Below are 20,210 nucleotides of genomic sequence, written 5' to 3' on the forward strand. Positions count from 1 at the left end.
CCTGGTTGGTCTCGTAGCGCTGCCCTTCGGGGCTGCGGGACCAATCCGGCAGCACCCCAGCTGCTCTTGGGGACGCCTGGGGCAGAGCAGCTGGAATGCTGCCGGGTTGGTCCCGCAGCGCCAAAGGACAGCGCTGCGGGACCAACCCGGCAGCAATCCAGCTGCTTTGCCCCAGGCGTTGGGATTCAGTCGCTGCTGAAACTGACCAGCAGCGTCAGTTTCACCAGCAGGCTGAATCCGGACTCCTGGGGCAGAGCAGCTGGGGTCCTGCCAGGTTGGTCTCATAGCGCTGCCCCTCGGCGCTGCGGGACCAACCCAGCAGTACCCCAGCTGCTCTATTGCAGGCATCCCCAATTCAGCTGCTGCTGAAACTGACCAGCAGCGGCTGAATCAGGGACGCCTGGGGCAGAGCCGGACTATCATAAGGGGGGGGCTATGAGGGGTCTGGGGTGGCATCCCCTCCCTCCCCACTCCAGACCCCTCATAGCCCCCCCCTTCTAATAGTCCAGCATATCTGATAATCCGGCACCCCCTGGGTCCTAAAGGTGCCGGATTATCGGAAGTTTACTGTATTTAGCATGACTTCAGAACACCAAATAGCACTTTGATTTCAATCAGCCACGTGGTAGTTTACACTTCTTGCTCCTGCTGCTGGCTTGGATCACTGGTCTGTGGCAGCCAAATCCAGCTCCGCTTCACCTTCCAAGGGTGAGTATGCTCTAGAGCAGGGGTTTTCAAACTCTGGGTCATGGCTTGTAAGGGTAATCCACTAGCTGGCTGCGAGACGCTGTGTTTATCTGCACCTCTGTAGGTACAGGCAATTGCAGCTCCCATTGGCTGTGGATCACCATTCCCGTATAATTGCTCAGTGAATGAATGAACGAATGTTTGTAAAGCCCGTTAATATCTTCTAGTAACATGCGCCATAAATGCCAACATTACCTGGACATTTTAGACAGGTAAGCAATCACTTGTGAATTGCTTTTACCATGCCAATCACCAGGGCTTGACAAATGGCGGCAAAAGCTGCTTGCCAGCCCCGCACTGCGCATGCACGTGCTGCCGGTAAATGGGGCGCGTGGCTGAAATCTACTCACCACAGGCGAATAGCTTCTATAGTTTGTCGTGCCCTGCCAATCACTAAAAAAATACTGGAAATGGAAGTGCAGCCTGCAAAGTGTCAGTCTTCCCTCAGTCTTGGGAAGGCAACAATCCGTGCCTGCTCCATTAAAAGCAGGTTACAACTCCTTGTTTCCAACCTGAATGCAAGGTGTCTGGGTGAGGTGAAAAGGACAGCTGGAGAGGATAAAAATCATTTACAACTCAGAATAAGTATGTCTGATTCAGAGTCCCTAGTACGGAACAATGCAAAGGGGAAATTCCCAGCTACATTCCCAATCTATATGAATGTGATGTGGCTCTCCCCCAGCAAGTCAAAGATTATTTTCATGAAGTTTATAGGAAGCTCAGCTGGCAGAGCATGGGGCACAGATCACTCTCCGCCTCTCCTAACAGCTCTTTCTGGAGTTACGTTTAATTCAAGGATCTTAGCCAAACTTTTAGGTTTAGGTGTCCAAATTAGAAACATAAGTCTACAGTCAAGTATCTTAATCAAAGTGGACTGATTTTCAGAGGCAACTACATTTGAAGATTCTGGCCTGTTTTTTTTTTAAAAACTAATATCTTAAAATTCTACAAGCAGTCTTAGAACAGGTTATAAAACAAATAGGTAAATTTATTTCTAATGGTTACTAAAATAGTTTCTTTAAATTATTTACAATTATTTATCATCATTGGTCATTTCCAGCTGACATAGCAAGCAACAAATGATTTTAAAAAAATATTTGTCCAGTGAAGCATTTGTAAAATTTAAATCTCTTTTCTTCATGAGCTGGTCTTACATATAAAATGGTAACACCTTCATGTCTCTTTGCTGTATAAACACCTCTATGTAAAACAAATTAGTGGTCAGTTTCCAGCTCTCAAAGTTGAAGGGCCAAATCCATGATGTAAGTGGTCACAGCTTCCAGTTTCTTGTACCAATCATTAATCTGGCTCATTTCAAATCCCATACCAGAAAAGAATCTGGATGACTCAGAATGGGGACTTAAATGAATTTTCATCCCTTGCAGATTAGTTCCTGTTAAATACATTTATGAAGCTTACGAGTAATGAACATGTTAGAGTTCCACCAATCTAGCAGTTATCATAAGACAATATCTTAAATTTGAGAAGTGTCTTGTGCATTCTTCAAATCCAAGAAAGCTGAATGGATCTGGAACAAGAGACATCCGAGATGAGATACTAACAGCAGAGAGGCATGAAAGTATGACAGATCTCCTATAGGGTATAGATACACGTAATTTTTAATGGGTGGTAAAGTTTAGGGATTTTTGCATGAGGCACTCAAAATATGTTCAACATGTGCATATCAAGTCTTTTTCTTCACTCAACAGTTACACAGGAAGCAGCAGGCTTTATGCAGACACACAGGGGGAGTCATTCGGGATTAAGGTGAATCACAGTAATAAACAAAGCCTCTTGATGTAAAAATACTCTTCAAATATACTCTCCAAGATAATCTGTTCAGAATGTACACCTTCGGCTTCAGAGGGGACTGGGCAGGCCTTGGAATATTTTACATTTCTTCCTTGAGATCTGTATGTCTTAAAAACTTAATGCAGAACAGAGGGATCCTGAGTGCTCTGAAGATATATATTTTAACTGATGAGTTAATGTCGGAGCAATCACTTGCATCTTGGTCATTCCAGCCTCTAAAACTAAGGGGGGAGGCTCATATAAATCGAACAAAATAGCTTTAAGAAGTTTCCCCAGAACCAAAACACTCCCTGTATAAATCAGCCAGTCAAGGAAACATGCAGAGGCTACTTATAATCCAAGCCTATGGTCAGCTGGAGAAAGAAAGCCAATGGTTGGATGCATGTAGCCCCAACTCCACCTCCAATCAATAAAATTAAGTCTCTGAGAACAGAAGTGAATGTTATTCTGGTAAATTCTAAGCAGGTAGAGGAGAGGAGTCTGAAATCCATTAGACCCCATTATCTTCCCATACCCAATGGAAGTACTGCCTACAGCTGGAAAAAGCTTTTCAGCAGGGAGAAACTGGTCTACTGCATACAATAGCTTTACATGCAGATGGATGGCTCTACAATGGAGACAAGACATTTCTGCCTACAGAGCACCAGGCCCAGTAAGTTACTGAAGAGAGACCAGCGTGACAAATGTGCTCCTTACTAATGCTCTCCAGCTGCCTAGAGAGAACTCCAGTTCCTTTAAATGGAATAACCCTGCCAAGTGCTTGTTCTGCCCAGAGAACAGTTTTGCCCTGCCCAGATACCACAACGTTATTTTCCTTTCCTCCCACGTCTTACGTTTAATTCATCTGTAAGCAGCCCTCCTTAGGGAGAGCATTTTCAGGCCAGACAGGAAGGACCAGGTGGGATATGCGGCTCCACAGTCCACTCAGCTTATCTATGTCCATGTGATTATAAGAGCTAGGAGTGTCTGAATTGGTGAATTTTTCCTGGAGAAAATCCCGCACTTTCTCCTCAACTTCCCGCAGGCTGAGGCTCTTTGCCAGCGACTTGTCATCCAGAAGGACAGTTAGCAGGAGAGCGACATCTTTAAATGCCGCATTTTCATGGTCACAGTACTTGTAGAAGATCAGAGTGGAGCCTGCAGGCAGAGACTCAAACCGATGCACCACTGCAGCTTTTTTACCTTCCTGGAACCCAGAGCTTAGCTCATTATCTACCTCCAGTTTGACAGTGTCACTATTCATTTTGGCTTTGCCAGCCCCATCAATCTTGATTGTAGCAGCACTCAGAGAAGAGGAATAGGCTTCAGCAATCTGGTTACTTAAGCAGCTGAGAGATTTTTCAGCTTCTTGGGCAGCTGTGAGCAGTAAGATGGCAGGCTGCAAGTGGGGCTGGGTAGTATTGAGTCGTTTCACAAGGAACATTTGGATTCTCTCCCACAGTTTTGCATCCTGATTTGGATAGACATTCATAAGTTTCTTCATCTGGGTCTGAAATTCTTGCACAACTTTAATTTCTTCACTCGGCAAAGCCTTTAAGGATTGATTTTTCCAGACATACCATAAGCCAACACTGGCAACTACTGCCAACACCCAAATCAACATCTTAAACCATCCTGCACTGGACTGTCCAACAGGCTCTGTAAAAAGAGAATGGGGGAAGAAATGGTAGATGTTAAAAACAAACAAACAATGCTCTCATTATGCTCAGCGAGGAATCAGTTCGTATGGATGAGTGAAGAGTAAAGTTTGGAAAGACCCGATTTCCTATCCCATAAACAACTGGACAGCATGAGGTACAGGAGACATCCTGGAATGAGTAAGGACTTAATTTCCTTGGGGAAAAAAAGTTACAGGGGTAATGCAAGACATATAGCAACATTTTCAAAAGAACCTGAACAACTTAAGCATGCTACAAATCAGTTTGAAAATGGGACTCAGTCATTTCTCAAAATCTTACTGGCGTTCTAACCTTTACATCTAATCAAAGAAAATTAAATTATTAACAAGCACAGTAATAAAATGTATTTTCACAAGGCAGGACAAACTTGCCACATTATTAAGTTTTGAGAAAAACCTAGAGGATTTACCCAGTGTTGCTTAGATCCTTAACTGACATTTTTGTTTTTCTTCATTTAAACACTGATGGGGGTGTGGCTGGGGATGAGGACTTCAGTATGCAGGCTGCCCCAGAGAGAGAACACATCCCCAACCTCCTGTCACTGCAGTAGCTTGTGGACAGGTGAGAGGCACCTGTCCATTAACTGCTGGGCTACGTCTACACTGGCATGAATTTCCGGAAATGCTTAAAACAGAATAGTTTTCGTTATAAGTATTTCCGGAAAAGAGCATCTACACTGGCAGGCTGCTTTTCCGGAAAAGCCCTTTTTCCGGAAAAGCATCTGTGGCCAATGTAGACGCGCTTTTCCGGAAAAGAGCCCCAATCGTCATTTTCGCGATCGGGGCTTTTTTCCAGAAAAGACTACTGGGCTGTCTACACTGGCCCTTTTCCGGAACAGTGTTCCGGAATAAGGACTTATGCCCGAGCGGGAGCAGTGTAGCTTTTCCAGAATAGCGGCTGATTTTGTACAGTAGAGCGTCGTTGCTTTTCTGGAAATTCAAGGGCCAATGTAGAAAGCTCGCAGTTTATTCTGGAAAACCGGCTGATTTTCCGGAATAAGTGGCCCAGTGTAGACACAGCCCTGAAGAAGGAGTTGAGTATGATATGGACATCCAGCAACCATCCCTCCATAATGCCAACTATAATAAACTACAGAGTTTAGGGTGAACCATTCAAGAAATGCACGTTTGTTGATGATGTTTTAAAGACAATCAAACCAGTAAACTGGTGGAAGTCACTTAAGCACTTGGATTCAGAGACTGCTGAAGTGCTCGTCTCACTTAATAGGAGTAGCTTCTTCTGCTGATATAGAAAGAATATTTTCTTCCTTTGGACTAATTCATTCCAAATACTGAGAAATCATTTGGGACCTAAAAGCGCAGGAAAGCTTGTTTTTCTTTTCCAGATTATAAACAAACAGGAAAATGAAGGTGAAGGTGACTGAATTAGCTGCAAAAGCCAATATTTTAAGTTTATCATGTCAGCCAGGTCAACACAGTTGATATATATTTTTAAAAACAAAAATTAAATTTCATTTAACTGTTTTCGTTAGCAAATTGTAACAAACAAATCTGATTTTAAAAACCTGATTGTTTAAACTAAATTCAAAAATGCATATGATTGTTTTGTTAAAATATTATGTTTGCAGTTGAACAAAAATCCAGAACGTTTGTTGTTTTAGTTCAATAAAACAATTAAAATGTCTGTCCGGTGATGTGCGCCTCCAAATATAGAGTGGCAAGAAAATCCTCCAAATAATGATTAACCTGTTGAATTGGAGATATTTATGAAGTCATTGGGAGGTGAACTATCAGCTTTAATTACTTTTGGTAAATGAAATAACCAAACAATCATTCATTTTCGGATACAGCTGTAAAACTAATCTGAAAAGTTTTCAAAATAAATCCCTGTTTAAAAATGTATAGTGTGTACCTTCTAAAAATAAAACCTATATCTGTCTCTGAGCTGTGAAGAATACGTATTAACCAACAAGAACGCACTTTTATGTAGAAAACCTGTAAATAAATCGAGTCTTCCTAACTAGTGATTTAAGTCATGATTTAAATCAAATCCACTCTGTTGCTAATGCAAGGGTTCTTAAGAGGTCACAAGGTTATTATGATGGGGTTGTGAATATGTGCCTCTCAGCTAGCTAGCAAGCCGGCAGTAAAGTCTTGCACTAGTAAATCTGTTGTGAAAAGTTATTTAAAATACAAATATCACTTTGAGTGTATGTCTACACTTGCACCCTCTTTCGAGAGAGGGATGCAAATGCAGCTGAGCGAAATTGCAAATGAAGTGCAGATTTGAATTTCCCGTGCTTCATTTGCATAATCATGGACTGTCACTATTTTGAATTAAACACTGTGTAGACGCGTTCTTCTTCTAAAACAACCCTTATTCCTCATACAACGAGGTTTACCGGTTATTTCAGAAGAAGGGTTTCCTCCCGAAATAACCATGTCTTCAAAACAACTGAATTTGAAGCATTTAATTAAAAAAAAGAATGGAACACTATGCATGTCCCAAATCTAATGTTCTACTGGTGCCAGAGTCTATTAGCAAAGGAGTAGACGGCAGATCCTGTGACTAAGGTGCACATCTGATAGATTAGACAAGAGATCTCTGGAGTTATTTTCTCCGATAGCTGAAAATATGACTTCTCATGAGTAGGGTTTGTAAAGTAGGTCTGTTCTAGCAGGACCCATTATAGTTAAAAGGAGTCTGAATACAAGGATAGGCATGAAAACAGTTATATACTATACATATGTTAAAATGATGTGAAAGCAGAAATCTTACTTTTTGCTGAAGGCTGAGACAGGTTCAGCTTATAGGGTTGAGCCTGAGATTCAGCTTCATCTGTGGGAGTGATTGGAAGGAAGATGTATTAAGACGACAGAATTATAACCTATTTATCCAGCGGAGAAAATAATGAAAACTGATTTTAGCTCTAACCTCAGTATAGCATCCATGTTTTGTAGATGAATGCTACAGTAAAACAGGCTAGCAGGTTAAATGAACTGGCCTCTTCGTGAACATTGGGAGAACGGAACTGTAACAGGGGTGGGCAACACATGAGCCGCAAATGGGCCATTAGGGGTCTATGTGCAGCCCACATTACATTTTGTTTACTGTTGATCATTCACAGGATTGCCAGAGTCCACTGGTTTCCGTCAATGTCATTTTTTTCGTACCGGTATTACTAAGGTGACATGTACATAAACCAAGGGCATGTGAAGCATGCTAATTGCACACAGTATTAACTGTAAATGTCATGTACTCCCTCTGCATCCAATCGAAGCATTGCTACGGTTCAATCGGCACAACCACAAATACTAGGTACGCAAGCAGAGAGTTAGCAAAACTACCCTAAAACCCAGGAGACAAGCTCAGTTACAGCAATCTTGCAGCCCACTGAGATGAAGACGGAAGCCCACTCCCTAGCCTAGGTTGCTCATTGCTGAACTCTAAAAGCAGCAGTCTGGCTGCCACTGTAACCAATTATCAGTTGGAAAGGATTTCATTTCACATTTCCATCCAAGAGTTCAAAGCCAGCCCTGCCCAGTCTCCAGAGAAAGACACAATGGCATGCTGACAACTGTTTCAGGCCAGCATATTGAGGTCTTAACTGGCAGACCAGCTTCCGTTGCCCAGCCACACTCCTCCCAGGCCCCTTTTTCAGAAAAGCACAAATAACCAAAATAGGCGTTAGGGATGTTAGATATCATGTAGCTGAATAATTGTGTAATCGCATGAAATTTTAGCAGTCACATGACTATTCAATAGTCCCTGCGTGCGGGGCTGGCAGCAGCTCCTGTGCGCGGGGATCCAAGCTCAAGTGCAGACAGGGGCTGGTCTGTAGCAACCTCCGCTGCCACTCTCTGATAGAGGTGGAGGAGCGGGGTAAAGAACCGGCTTTTAAGGAGCCCTCAGCACCGGCTCCTGCCTGCCCCCACTTGCTGCCTCTGTAGGATGCACTGGGGGAGGGAGGTGGGTCTGCGGAGCCAGCACACACAGGGAGCCTCCTTGAAAGCCGGCTTTCCATGCGCATGTTGGTTCCAGCTTGCCCCCGTCACCCTCTGTGCTGCTGCCTCTGTATCATTGGGAGGGGGGGGGGGGGAAGAGTGCAGACACGGATCCAGTGCTCCTGGGGAGCCTGCTTAAAGCCAGCTCCTCACATGCACCGAGCTCCTGCTCCCCTCCCTGCTGCCTCTGATGCAGAGGCAGTGGGGGAGGGAGGAGGGGCAGAGTGAGTATAGTTGACAAGATTAACCGATAAGCCCAGGCTTACTGGTTAATTGTGTGGTCAACTACATGTTGACATCCCTAATAGGCATATGGAGAGCTAACAAACTCCCCAAATGCCCAACAACCAAAAGCAAACAACAATCAATCCATACACAGGTAAATGAGAAGCAGAATTTTAACCACATACTTGATTTCGTGAAAGTCATCTTCTGGTTAAACACTGGTTGCTTTCGTACAACTGGTAGGGGATCTGAAACATAGTAACAGAAGAAACATTTGTATTTTAAAGCAACGCCCTGATCATATTAGATTCAAGAAACAATTGTCTGCCAAGTTACTCCTGCCCAGCCGGCAGCTGTGTAATACCATCAGAAAACTGGATTACCCTGTGCTTTTTAACCCAAGATGCAAGCTTTTATATCAAAGTGAATCTTTGGAATATTTGTATAAAAATATGAAAAGATACTAAAAAATTACTCCTTTAAAGGTCAGTGTGAACTGCTTTCCATCAACATATATGGATGTGTACACCGCGCAGTTATCAGCTGCTATGGTTTCAATGTGGCACTCTTAGTACCTTTCCCAAGTCCTGAAGAGCAGCTCTTTGTAGCTTAAAAGCTTCTCTCTCGCTCTCTCAACAACTGAACTTCGTCCAATAAAGATGTTACCTTACCCACCTTGCCTCCACTGAACAAGTATTACTTCATACACATCAAAGAGCGATTCTCTGCCCACATTTTCAGAATGCTACACTGAACCACAGAATCTTACTGCCACGTACACAGACTGTATTGCAATATCATCTGATTACGTTTTACTCTCTTCTGGCCACAATGTTCATAAATTTAAAAATCTGAACTGATAAACTTTGGAAACCAACCTTTTGACTGAAGAGACGGCCGCAAAACATCACTTGCGTTAGCTCTTGGTGGTTGATGCACATCAGTCTTCTTATAATTTTCCTCACCATTTTCAGATTCATTGTCATCACTGCGGCTATCAGAATCCTCCTCCTCTTCTTCCTCCCACTCCTCATCATCTGCAAAGACATGTTATATAAAGATTAAGCACTGCTTGCCACACAACTCAAAGGCTATTTATTACAGATAACTACTGCATCACCTGTACGCATGATATTTTACAGAGTAAAGGACAGGTCTCAGTCTCAAGAAATGTATAGTCTACACCAGCCGTGGCCAACCCGTGGCTTGCGAGCCACATGTGGCTCTTGCCTCCCAAAAGTACAGCTCATGAAGCCACTCCTATACCCCCCTCAAAAGCTCCCCTCTCCCCCCCCCCCCCCCCCCACGGCCTTCCTGTGCTTACTAGGTCAGAGCTGCAGGGTTTTAAAAATGGCACTCAAGATGACAGCCATCTTAAAGGGGCAGCCTCCTTTAAAAAAAATTTTTTTTTAAATTTGTTTTGCTCTACAGTTCTGCTCTTCTGGGGGCTCCGCCCCTCCCCCCCGACAATTCTGTTCTGGGGCGGCTTTTTTTTTTGCTTGACAATTCTGGTGCAGCTCGTCTCACTTTTTCCGCCGCTGTTTTGGCTCTCTTTGTTAAATGGGTTGGCCACCCCGGTCTACACTAACTATGGGGTACCAAAAGATGAAGCCTACAACAGGAAAGACTACTGGATGTACATATCTCCTTTAGTTGCTTTGTTTGCCAACGTGGGTAGCTGTTTGGTCACTACAGTTCTCCCGTGGGTAATGTTAGGAAGGAGCAAAGTCCAGCAATATGGCAGACCAATCACGACAATCAACCCAGGAGGAGTGAAATATCATCATGAGTTACAGTCTAATTCCAGGCATTCAGGAGGGGCATATCATGATAGATGGCACAGAGCTGACTATAGGAGGAAATCAAATGCAAGGGGCTGACAAAGCAAGGGGCATGAAAAGAGAAGAGGAGGTGAATGGAAGAGCAGAGTTGTACAGAGCCTAAAAGGTAAGAGGTGACCAATTCAGACTGGCCTCTCTAGACAACATAAATAAATTCAGGTTTGAAGAGATTTTTCTTAAAGAAATATTTCCTTTCTGCTTGTGCAATGCCAGCCTTCTCAGCTTTCCTTCATAAAATATAACTGAATATTTTGCAGTTCCTACCATCTAGAAGAGTTCCTCTATATTACACCTTTTCATATCAAATCTTAGTGGTTGAGCTTCTCATCTGTATGAGAATTGTTAACTCAGCGTTTCACAGCCCCCTTCTACTTAGATTTAACTCTAAGTTTCTATTAAAAATACCTCACAAAATAATGTTGCGTTGAATTACTGACATCACAGGCTTTCCAATTCAGGAACCTCAATCTAAACACAGCTGAGACGTCTAAGTGAACAGCGCTGATAACTGCAAAACTGGATCAGACCTGAGGTCCAGCTAATAGGTGGCCAACACTAGATGCTTCAGAGGTGCAGGATAAGAACCCCACAACTTGCAGATATGGAGCAGTGTGACCCCCATGTTTGGTCTCTTCCTGATCTCTAGTAGATAGAGATTGCCTTAAGATCTGTAGTATAAAGTTTAAAACTCTTTCCACAAATACAATAAAATCATTTCCTTTAATAAATGTGATGGGGGGGGGGGGGTTGTTTGTTTTAAAAATCTCAGCCCACAAGTAGGAATTAAGGATGTTAAGTATCAGGTAACTGATGCAGAACAGTCAATGCATTTTGTATCGACTGTTCAATTAGTCAATAGTGCACCTTCGCCTTTGAGGTGTTGCTCACTTCAAAGGCAAAAGCGCCCTGCGAAGCCCAGGGTCAGCTGCTGACCTCAGGCTCCACGAGGTGCTGCTGCTTTGAAAAGCCAGCTGGGGTGTCCCCAGACTGCATTCAGCATTACAAAGCAGCAGCGCTGCATGGAGTCCGGGATCAATAGGAGCTGAGAAATTGTGCTGGGTGGGGGCAGCATGCAAAGCCTCTTCCTCCCGTCCCCACTGGCACCCAGAGCAGACACACAGCGAGCAACCAGCTGCTTGAAGCGGTGTGGGGTTGCTCTATGTCTGAGGGGCTTGGCAGGCTCCAGCCCACAGGCCGCATCTTGCCTGTCCCTGTTTTAGTCCCTATAATATTAACTATTAGTAGGGATTCTCCTTCAACTCAACTCTGTCATCTTGGGGAAAATGGGCAGTGAGGAGGATAAAGTTATACAAAACACAAACCTCTGAAACAAAGGGCTGTGAATGTAAGCCACAGCTTGGTTTTTTTTTTTTTTTTAAACAAGGTTCAGCGTCAAGTTCCTTTTAAGAAACAAACTTTTGTTTCCCAAAAGTGTCCTTAAAGAAATCATTTGCCGTAAAAAGCAGAGTTATTTGTCAACCAGAGGATTTTTTCATAAGTTCTGTATTTCAGGAACAAGGAAGATGCAGACATCTGCAATTTCACTTCCCTCATGAAACTAAATATTGAGGTATAAATCTTGCCTAATTTCATCAGCTAGTAACAGAAAGTGCCAGGGAAGGGGAGTTATTATATGAGCAGGTAGCATTTTTAAACCTGCTCTTAAGAACAGAAAACCAGACTCCAGGCAGGGTGAGAGTTTGATCAAAAAGGGGAAAAAAATCCAACCTGAGCCCTTTACTCATTTGGCTGTTACTCATTTCTTCCCTTTAGCCCCCACAGTTCTTCTGCTCAGACAAGCCCACATACCCCCTTATCAGAATGGAGGCATTAACAAGCCACACTTAACACAAGACTGCGGTAATCAATAGCTTTAGAGAGTGCCTAGCACCTGCCGAGGTGAAGGGTCTTCACAATATTCTTGTTGGGGTTGTCAGATAAGATCAGTCACTCAAAAAGTAGTGAACACTCCAGTCAATCAGAAAGTAGGTTTATAGACTATTTTCTGATAGCCAAAGAATATAAAATTGTTCTTTAAATGCCTCAGAACCTATTTTTTAACAAAGCTACAGCATCAAAATCCATATTATTCAGTCTATGAGATGTAATATACAATAGTGAGCATGGCTACTGTGATAACTGAACACAATGAAGCACAAAGCCAAATGACAAATACTTGCAGCACACAAAATACGCTTTTAGCTCAAAAATCTTTTATAAAATGGAGGTGGGGCCTTGTTTTTAAACCTGTAAGAGCACTGACATAACTTTTTAAATCTTTGTTCATTTACATACATTTTAGAGAGACTGAGGCCAGATCTACCCTAAAAAATTATGTTAATCCAGCTACATCACTCATGGGTGTGAGAAATCCACACCCCTGCATGACATAGGTAAAGTAATCTCTCACACATTGTGGGAAGCAATAGATCATCAGAAGAATTCATCTATCCTTCTCACTTCTGCTCTTGGGAGAGGTGGATGAATTTCAACCATGGGAGAACCCCTCCTTTCCCTGTAGTGGTTAAGCATAGACACTCACTAAGTGTCATCTCTGCAGCTGTGCTACATGCTACTTGAAGTTTTTGCCTTGGGATACTAATTTTTAAATGTCTCTTCTACTCACAGAGGTGTCATAGCAAATACACCTCAGAGTAAACTGAAATCCTTTTTCAAGAAAAATCCTCCCACTCAGCTTCTGGTGTCATGCATTGGCCCTCAATCGTACTGTAGATAGGGGAAAGGGAGCTGTCAGAAAAAGTCCTAATAGAACGTTGTCAAAGGTCTTCACTTGGAACAGGAAACAACTTGGCATTTTTCAAACAGCAGCCAAATTCTAGTCAGTGGCAACATTCCTATTTGTAAGTGCTTGCTCGCTCTCTGAGCACTAGTCATAACAAGCAAAACCCACAGTGACAACCCAGTAACAGTGAGCAAACCCGCATATTTAAAGGGAACAAAAAAAATCACTTGAACCAACCTGAATCATTCATTTTGAAATCTCTGTTTGCACTGGAGGGCATGGCATCTGTAAGGCAAAACACAAGAGCGATTAACACAACAGGGGAAAAACAATGCGGAAGGAAATGCGGCAGCCATGTTCGTGCTTGTGGTTATCTGGTGCAATGACTGACACTTCTCAGTACACTGCAAAGGCTGCAAACCCATTTGCAAGTAATACAGACTTAGCTCCCCTTCCAACTTTCAGGGGAGTTTAACTTGCCAACTTTATGTCCTTTTGGTTTTGTGTTTTTTTTTGTGTGTGTGTTTTTTTTTTAAACAAAACATGGGATGTGCCAAGTGACTCCTAACCATTAATGTATCAAGCCCGGTTACCCACATCTGGCAGTGGTCTATGCTTGATGCAGTAGAGAAGATACAGCCAAATTCCAATATGGCACTTCAGCACATGCAATGCTATACACTGGATGGGCTGTGAGGGATGCCCTCCTCTGAGAGTCAATTTATATCTTGAAACATGAGCTCCTATTACCCTTTGCTTAGCTTGCATAACTTCAGATGCTTTTAGTCACAGCACTTACTCAGTGCTTTTAGAAAACCAAGTAATGATATCTGACTCAATTATTATCTGCTGAAATATCCCAGCTAACTATTACAACAACTCTCGCACTGTAAAACAGTATACGCTTGTATAGCCCCTTCCAGCTGATGATCTCAAAGGTTTAATCTTCACAAACCCTTGCAAAACAGTAGAGCATCAGCCTCATTTTACAGAGAAAAGAGCAAGGTCTAGGAAGATTAAGTGACTTGCCCAAGATTATGCAAGTCAACAGCAAAGTCAGAAACTAAGGTCCCCCAATTCCCACACCCTGCTGCAAACACTGAACTATACTCCCACAAGTCCCGTGTGTGTTTCAGTAACATTATATTGTATCCTTCAGGTCTAAACGTTTACATTTACCTGTCTGTCGATTTTTTCTTATACTTTGCCGGACCAAAGAAGATATATCACCCCCTAAAACAAAGGAGAGGAATATATTACAAGTATACTATTATTAACTGGGTTCTATAATGGGCTTACAAAATAGTTTAATACACTTTCACTAGCCAGAGGAAAAAACTCTATAAATATGCTAATTTCTGATTGGCTGGATTGTTAACTCATATCAGACTGTCATGCATGGCAAATAAGATCAGAGAGTCACCAAGGCAACAACGAAGTCACTCCTCCCCTGTTGCGTAGAACAGGCCCGAGTCCCTTCCACCCTCCCCTGCCCAAGCCTCTGGGAGGGAGTTTGAATGCTGGGTGGGGGCAGCAGACTGGGCTACAGGAAGGATGAGGGGTTAGGGTCTGGGAGGGGGTTTGGTGTGCAGGCTCTGGGATTGAATTTGAGTGCTGGGTGCAGGCTCCAGGCTGGGGTAGAGGGTGCAGGCTCTTGAAGGGATTCCCCCCTCTATCAGCTGCTCCTAGGTGGAAGGGCTGGGGGAATCTGGCACTGTCCCACTGCTCCCATTGGCCTCAGGGGCACTGGAACATGCAGACATACATACACACTCCACTCCTCCCAGCAGCATCAGAGATATGCTGGCAGCACACATGACAGCAGGGAGGAAGCCTTGTTAACCCCACTGTGCTGCCAATGGTGATCGTTGCCGGGGGCCCCTCGGCCCTTTTGAATCATACAGGGCAGCAGGCGGGAAAGAGACAGCCCCGAGCTTTGGTGGAGCCAGGCCCTCAGGCCAGGAATATTCCTGGAGCCTGGGCATTATGGGCCCATATAACTCTCCGCCCCTGTATGAAGGGTCTGTGCAGGAGAAGTAGCTAGTGGATGCAGGATCTGGGCAGCGAAGGGGGTGCAGAAACAAAGGGGATGCAGGGACAGGAGCTGAAAGTGAGATAACTGAGTAGAGACAGGCAAGGGGAATGGAGAAGGGTCTATTACCACTAGAGGACACTTCCCTCTGGAGACTGGAATTGATCCCAGGATCAATTCTCTGCATTCCTCCGCTGTCTGACAGAGTTGAAAAACTCACTGACAATGTGTTTCATCAGCCTCTGTCATAATCAGGAGCGCTGACCAGCACCTGGTGACTAAGGGCCTCCTGTACCCAGCCAGGTATCCGGTGGTCAGCCAATAACAATGCAGGTAGGAATTTCAAACTGGGAAAGAGGAGTTTTTATTTTTCCATGTTTGTCTGAGAGCAGAGCAGTTTCTTGTAAGACTGAGGGGGGAGATGGGAGACACTTCTCTCTCCAAGAACAGACTTCTTACAATGCGTAAGTAGGGAAAAGTTTAGATAGTGCATCAGGATTTGTTGTTTTTCCTGGTTTGGGAATGTGGAACTAATGTCAGAGCTGTTGAGTGTGTTTTTTTTCTCTTTTGTAATTAACGCTGTTAGCCCAGGGGGTCCCCATGAGAACCTAGATCAATTGGTGGCTCTTTCCATCCAGCCACTTTACTATGCTTGTAACTGTAGTTTTGTTTTGATAATAAACGTTTGTTTCTTTTTTCTAATTAACCGGAATTGGTGGATTATTGAGTCCTTTGACTTAGTGCCTAGTTATAAGGGCAGAGTCCATTGTTGTTGGTGAATCCCCTCTGTTTTTCCCAACTCCAAGTAAAACGGGGCAGGGGAGAGTTTTACCTTAGGGAGGAGGTGTCCCAAGTGATCTCCTCCCTGGTTTTCTTGGAATTACTTGGGTGGTGGCAGCAGATTTCCCAAAATCTGGGTATTAGGATTCGGAGGTGGGGGGGGAGGAGTTTATTGTACCGGAAACTGCAGAAGCAAAAGTTTGGAGTGCTCTTGCAGGCCCCCACTTCTGCATTCGTAGTACCAGAGTGGGGAACAGCCTTGACAGCCTCTAACAGCTGATCTACATAGAAGATGACAATCTATTTCTGCAGGCAGTCACTCAGTTTAGGGGTACTGGCCAATGCTCTGGACCTGAAGGTCAAAAATGGTACTCGCCTAAGGTGCACGACCGGCAGAATTCAATCCTGAATGAATGACAACAGTTGATTCTATCACAGGGACTGAGACAGGACACACATTGAAGTGATTCACCAGGTCAGTTGGACTAAACTTCTATAAATGAAGCAAAGTTTGCTCCTGCCTAAAATCTGCTCCTAGACCAACCCAAAAGAATCAACGATCAGGCTCCATGACACTTGCCAGATGTCACTGAGGATCTAAAGAGGAAGTGCAGCCCCCCAATCCCTCAATTCTACAGAGGTTAAAGCATCAAAGAGCCCAGAGATCAATAAAAGTAAGATACTAAGTCCTAAAAAAATTGTTTGGCAGTACCATTCTCCTAATTCCTAACCATATGGAATAACTGAACACCAATGAATTGGGAAACCAACCTTTGATTCAAGAATACGGCACTGTGTGAACAATAAATACTGTTTTCTTTGACCAAGTAAAATCCTATATATACACAGGTGTTATCTGGCTGTATCTAAACTACATGCTGGGACCCAAGGAACCTCGGTGTTTGTAATATTCTATTTTTATTAATCAGAAATGGAGACTATACAGAAGTAACTGAATAAAACTCCTACCCATCTCCTTGCAAAAGTCCTTTTTACAGAAATTCTTTGAAAGGGCACACAGTGCCTTCACTATGTAATGGCAATTTAAAATCTAGTAGTCTCTTAAGTATTTGAAGTTATGTAATACTACAGAGTGAAGTCTAGTATTACTTTGCATTCTCTGCACATAGTTAAGTTGTTGAAACAGTGTATTGTAGATGTTTTGATATGCTAATTTATAATTGGTATCAGTTCATACTATCTGGAAAGAGAAGACTTCCTCTAACTGGCAAAAGAAAAGGAAAGAAAGCCCACTGTTACCGTCTATCAAGCGTTTCTGCCTGTTGTCATTTTTGTTGGTCATTTGTCTTCTGTATACAGATGCTTCAAAACATACATAGAAAAAAAAAAGCATTTTAGAAACAAGCCAGTAAAATAGTGTGCACATATCAATAAAAACAAGTGTCAGGAAATTCATTTGTTATTCAGTTTATAAAAGCACTAGTAAAATCACTCCTACAGCCACATGAACGAATTATCAAATATTCAAATGCACAAGCTTTATAATTCAACTGAAGCTTTTTTGTTTAATTTAAAAGTGTAAGGATAGGAGAAGAAATAGATACCAGAAAGGAAGAGGAATGGAAGTAAAAATAAAAGTAGAAGATATACCCCTTCTAAGTAGCAATGGTAAGTTCAAGCCAGGTCACCCTAGATTGGTGACCTGGTATTCTGCCTTGGTTGCTGTAATCAGAAGTGGGTTTTGCCCATGAAAGCTTATGATACTATCTATCTATATATTTGTGTTAGTCTCTAAGGTGCCACAGGACTATTCGGGGCTTTTTTAAAGTTACAGACTAACAAGGCTACCCCTCTGAGATCTTGTGCGCCAGAAACTAAACTAAACAAACAAAAAAAACCCTACAAAAAAGTCTCCACCCATTATGGTTGCACAGAGAACACTGAAATTGTGAGCTAGCTGTAAAGAGACCCAATGAAGCTTGGCAAACTCAGCAAAGAGAGTGAAACAACGGTTCAAAGAGGTGTGAAATGCCTCTCTGTCAACGTGAAGAGCTTTGCAGGAGAGCAAGTACAGAGTAGCCCCTTCTCCGGCACCACTCAAGAACTCTGTAGAAGCAGGAAGTTATACAGCACTTCACATTTCTGTGGAAATAAGGCAGGCCTGCATACCCGTTACCACAGCTATAGAGTAAAGCTAAATGCCATGCTTCCAATTTACTATGAAATACTACTAGAGCAAGATTTGGTCTTTGGTGCATAGTGAATAAAGCAAGAGTGAAATTCAACCGACAGCGTACAAGCAACTTCATCTGTGTCATTCCCATTTTTAGGGGATTCATTTTAAAAATACATTAAAGCTGTACAGTAATCCCTCATTTAACACTATAGATGTGTTTCTGAAAATGTTCACGCTAAGAGAAAACGTGCTATGCGGGGTAAATTTTCCCATTAAAAATAATGTAAAAGGTGGAGGTTGCATTTCAGGCAGTGGTGGCAAAGTCAATTTTTTGTTAGTGCTGGGTCGTCAACATTAGATATCTAGCAACACAAGTCACCGTGGTTTGTTAAAACATAAAGATAGACACATGAGTGAGCAGAGAAGCGCTGTGACCACGTGTATTCATCCGCTCATGCATATTACCAGGGCTCGCCAAGTGGCGGTGAACCCCCCTCACCAGCTGTGCTGAGCGGCGCGCTGCGCGGGCTTGTAATCTACTTGCCACAGGCGAGTAGATTACACTAATTGTCAAGCCCTGCGTATTACCACTGTTTTCACCAACTTATACCACAGCGTGAAGTAGTCTGCCACTTGATAATTATCCTGTTATTTCGGGGACGGTCGTGTTATTCGAAAAACATTCCCTAAAAAAAATCGTGCTATTGCAAAAACGTGTAAAGTGGGCACATGTTAAATGAGTAAGTACTGTATGGAAGCTAATGCGTATCAGCTATTTGATAAATACAATTCACTGGTCTATTTGTAACTGAGTTTAGACACAAAATTATGTTGGGGCAAGACAACTAAGACTAGGGGTCCCCAACATTTTGGGGCTGCCGGGCGCCTGGGGGCAGGGCCGCTTACGTGCTGCGCTTACGGGGGCGGGGTTGCTCACAGGCCACGTGCCTGGGGGCGGGGCCAAGCATGCGCCGCACGCTCCAGGCCGGCACCAGCATGTGCCGTGACCCCGGGCAGGGGCTGCCCAGGTGCTGTGTGCCTGGGGCCGGTACCGGCATGTGCTGCGACCCCGGGCAGGGGTCACCCATGCGCCCGGGGCTGACACCTGCCGCACGCCCAGGGCGGGGCCAGCCCAGATTGCTCCGCAAGTGCACATAAATGGCCCGGCGGGCGCCATGGTGCCCACGGGCTCCGCGTTGGGGCCCACTGAAGACGAACGTGGCACAATTCACAACTTAACCGGCTCCATGTAGATTCCTTAACGATTTTTATAGACAATCGAGTGGGAAAATGCTCAGCACGACGCCCGGGCTGACTGAGCTCGGGCCACATCTCTTCCCTGCCTGCTCAATAGTAACACGTGTAATAGCAACCCGGGCTGCGCCCACGAACGCTCGCGACCCCTCCCCACGCTCGGGGAGTCTGCACAGAGCCGCCGGAGCCCGGGGGGCTGTTTCCAGTTGAGGTGAACAGGCGCCACCCGCTGCCCGCGCGGACGGAGCAGGGAGCGGAAGGGAACGAAGCGGGGCGCAAAACTGTCAGGCCGCTTTCCAAAGCCGCCCGGCCCCGGCCCCTCAGAGGCTAATTTGCCTAAACCCGAGGTGCCTGCTGGTCAGATGGGCCGGTCACATGGTGGAGCCCCCCCGCCCGCCTCAGCTGGCAACGGTCTCAAGGGAACCGTTTAACGGCCAGGAGAAGCCGGGCGCGGGGCAAGGAAACCCCCCCGGCGATGGCCCCGCCCCGCAGCGGGGGGCAGAGCGCGGCAGCTCCCCCGAGAGGGGCTCGGCCACCCCCCCGTCGGGGTCCCCCCCTCTCCTGCGCCCTCAAGCAGAGGGCGACTCGCGGAATCAGCAACGGCTCCTCAGTCACTCACGTTCCGAGGCCTCGGCGCCCCGCCGCCTGGGCTCCGGCTCCTTGGCCCCGGCCGCGGCTCTTCGTCGCGTCTGCATCTCGGCGGTGGCTGCCCGGAGCTCAGGCGCGAGACGGCTCTCGGCGCGCGGAACGCCTCCCGCACCGGCCGCGTTTCCGTCCGGACACGCCCTCGCTCTTCCGGGGCGGAAGCCGCTGCCGTCGCAACTAGGTGATTGGCTTCGCTTTCCTGAAAGCCTCACTTCCTGTCGGCCATGTTGAAGGGCGGAAGTCTGCGGGGAGGGCCGCTTCTCTTGCTGGGCTTTTCCCGCGAGCCCTCCCCGCTGGACTGGAAGTCACGTGATACAGCACCGTGTCACAGCTGCGCTCGCTCTTTGCTT

The 20,210-nt window shown here is 44.8% G+C and overlaps 1 protein-coding gene across 2 annotated transcripts; it reads right to left on the bottom strand.

The window, feature by feature from the left end:
* Positions 1–1,708: 1,708 nt before the first annotated feature.
* Positions 1,709–20,017, bottom strand: TOR1AIP1 (torsin 1A interacting protein 1). Of its 2 annotated transcripts, XM_075936828.2 has the most exons (8): positions 19,835–20,017; positions 17,085–17,147; positions 14,192–14,245; positions 13,250–13,297; positions 9,307–9,465; positions 8,614–8,676; positions 6,978–7,037; positions 1,709–4,197 (listed from the first exon to the last, which is right to left on the bottom strand). In XM_075936828.2, the coding sequence occupies exons 1-8, from the start codon at positions 19,908–19,910 to the stop codon at positions 3,395–3,397; spliced, it is 1,326 nt and encodes a 441-aa protein (XP_075792943.2). In that variant the 5' UTR covers positions 19,911–20,017; the 3' UTR covers positions 1,709–3,394. The 2 variants fall into 2 exon arrangements, with proteins under 2 accessions (XP_075792943.2, XP_075792944.2); XM_075936829.2 differs by lacking the exons at positions 17,085–17,147; positions 19,835–20,017 and adding an exon at positions 15,174–17,024.
* Between the last annotated feature and the right edge of the window lie 193 nt (positions 20,018–20,210).

Source organism: Pelodiscus sinensis, chromosome 9 (assembly GCF_052426305.1).
Source record: "Pelodiscus sinensis isolate ZL-2025 chromosome 9, ASM5242630v1, whole genome shotgun sequence".
Lineage (NCBI taxonomy): Eukaryota > Metazoa > Chordata > Testudines > Trionychidae > Pelodiscus > Pelodiscus sinensis.

Excerpts from the sequence above, each read along its gene's own strand:
- TOR1AIP1 (XM_075936828.2), bottom strand. The coding sequence starts at position 19,910 with ATGCAGACGCGACGAAGAGCCGCGGCCGGGGCCAAGGAGCCGGAGCCC. Across the intron at positions 14,246-17,084 it reads GCAGAAACGCTTGATAGACG|GGGGTGATATATCTTCTTTG; the intron begins GTAACAGTGGGC and ends CCTTTGTTTTAG. Across the intron at positions 4,198-6,977 it reads GTCTCAGCCTTCAGCAAAAA|AGCCTGTTGGACAGTCCAGT; the intron begins GTAAGATTTCTG and ends CTCTTTTTACAG.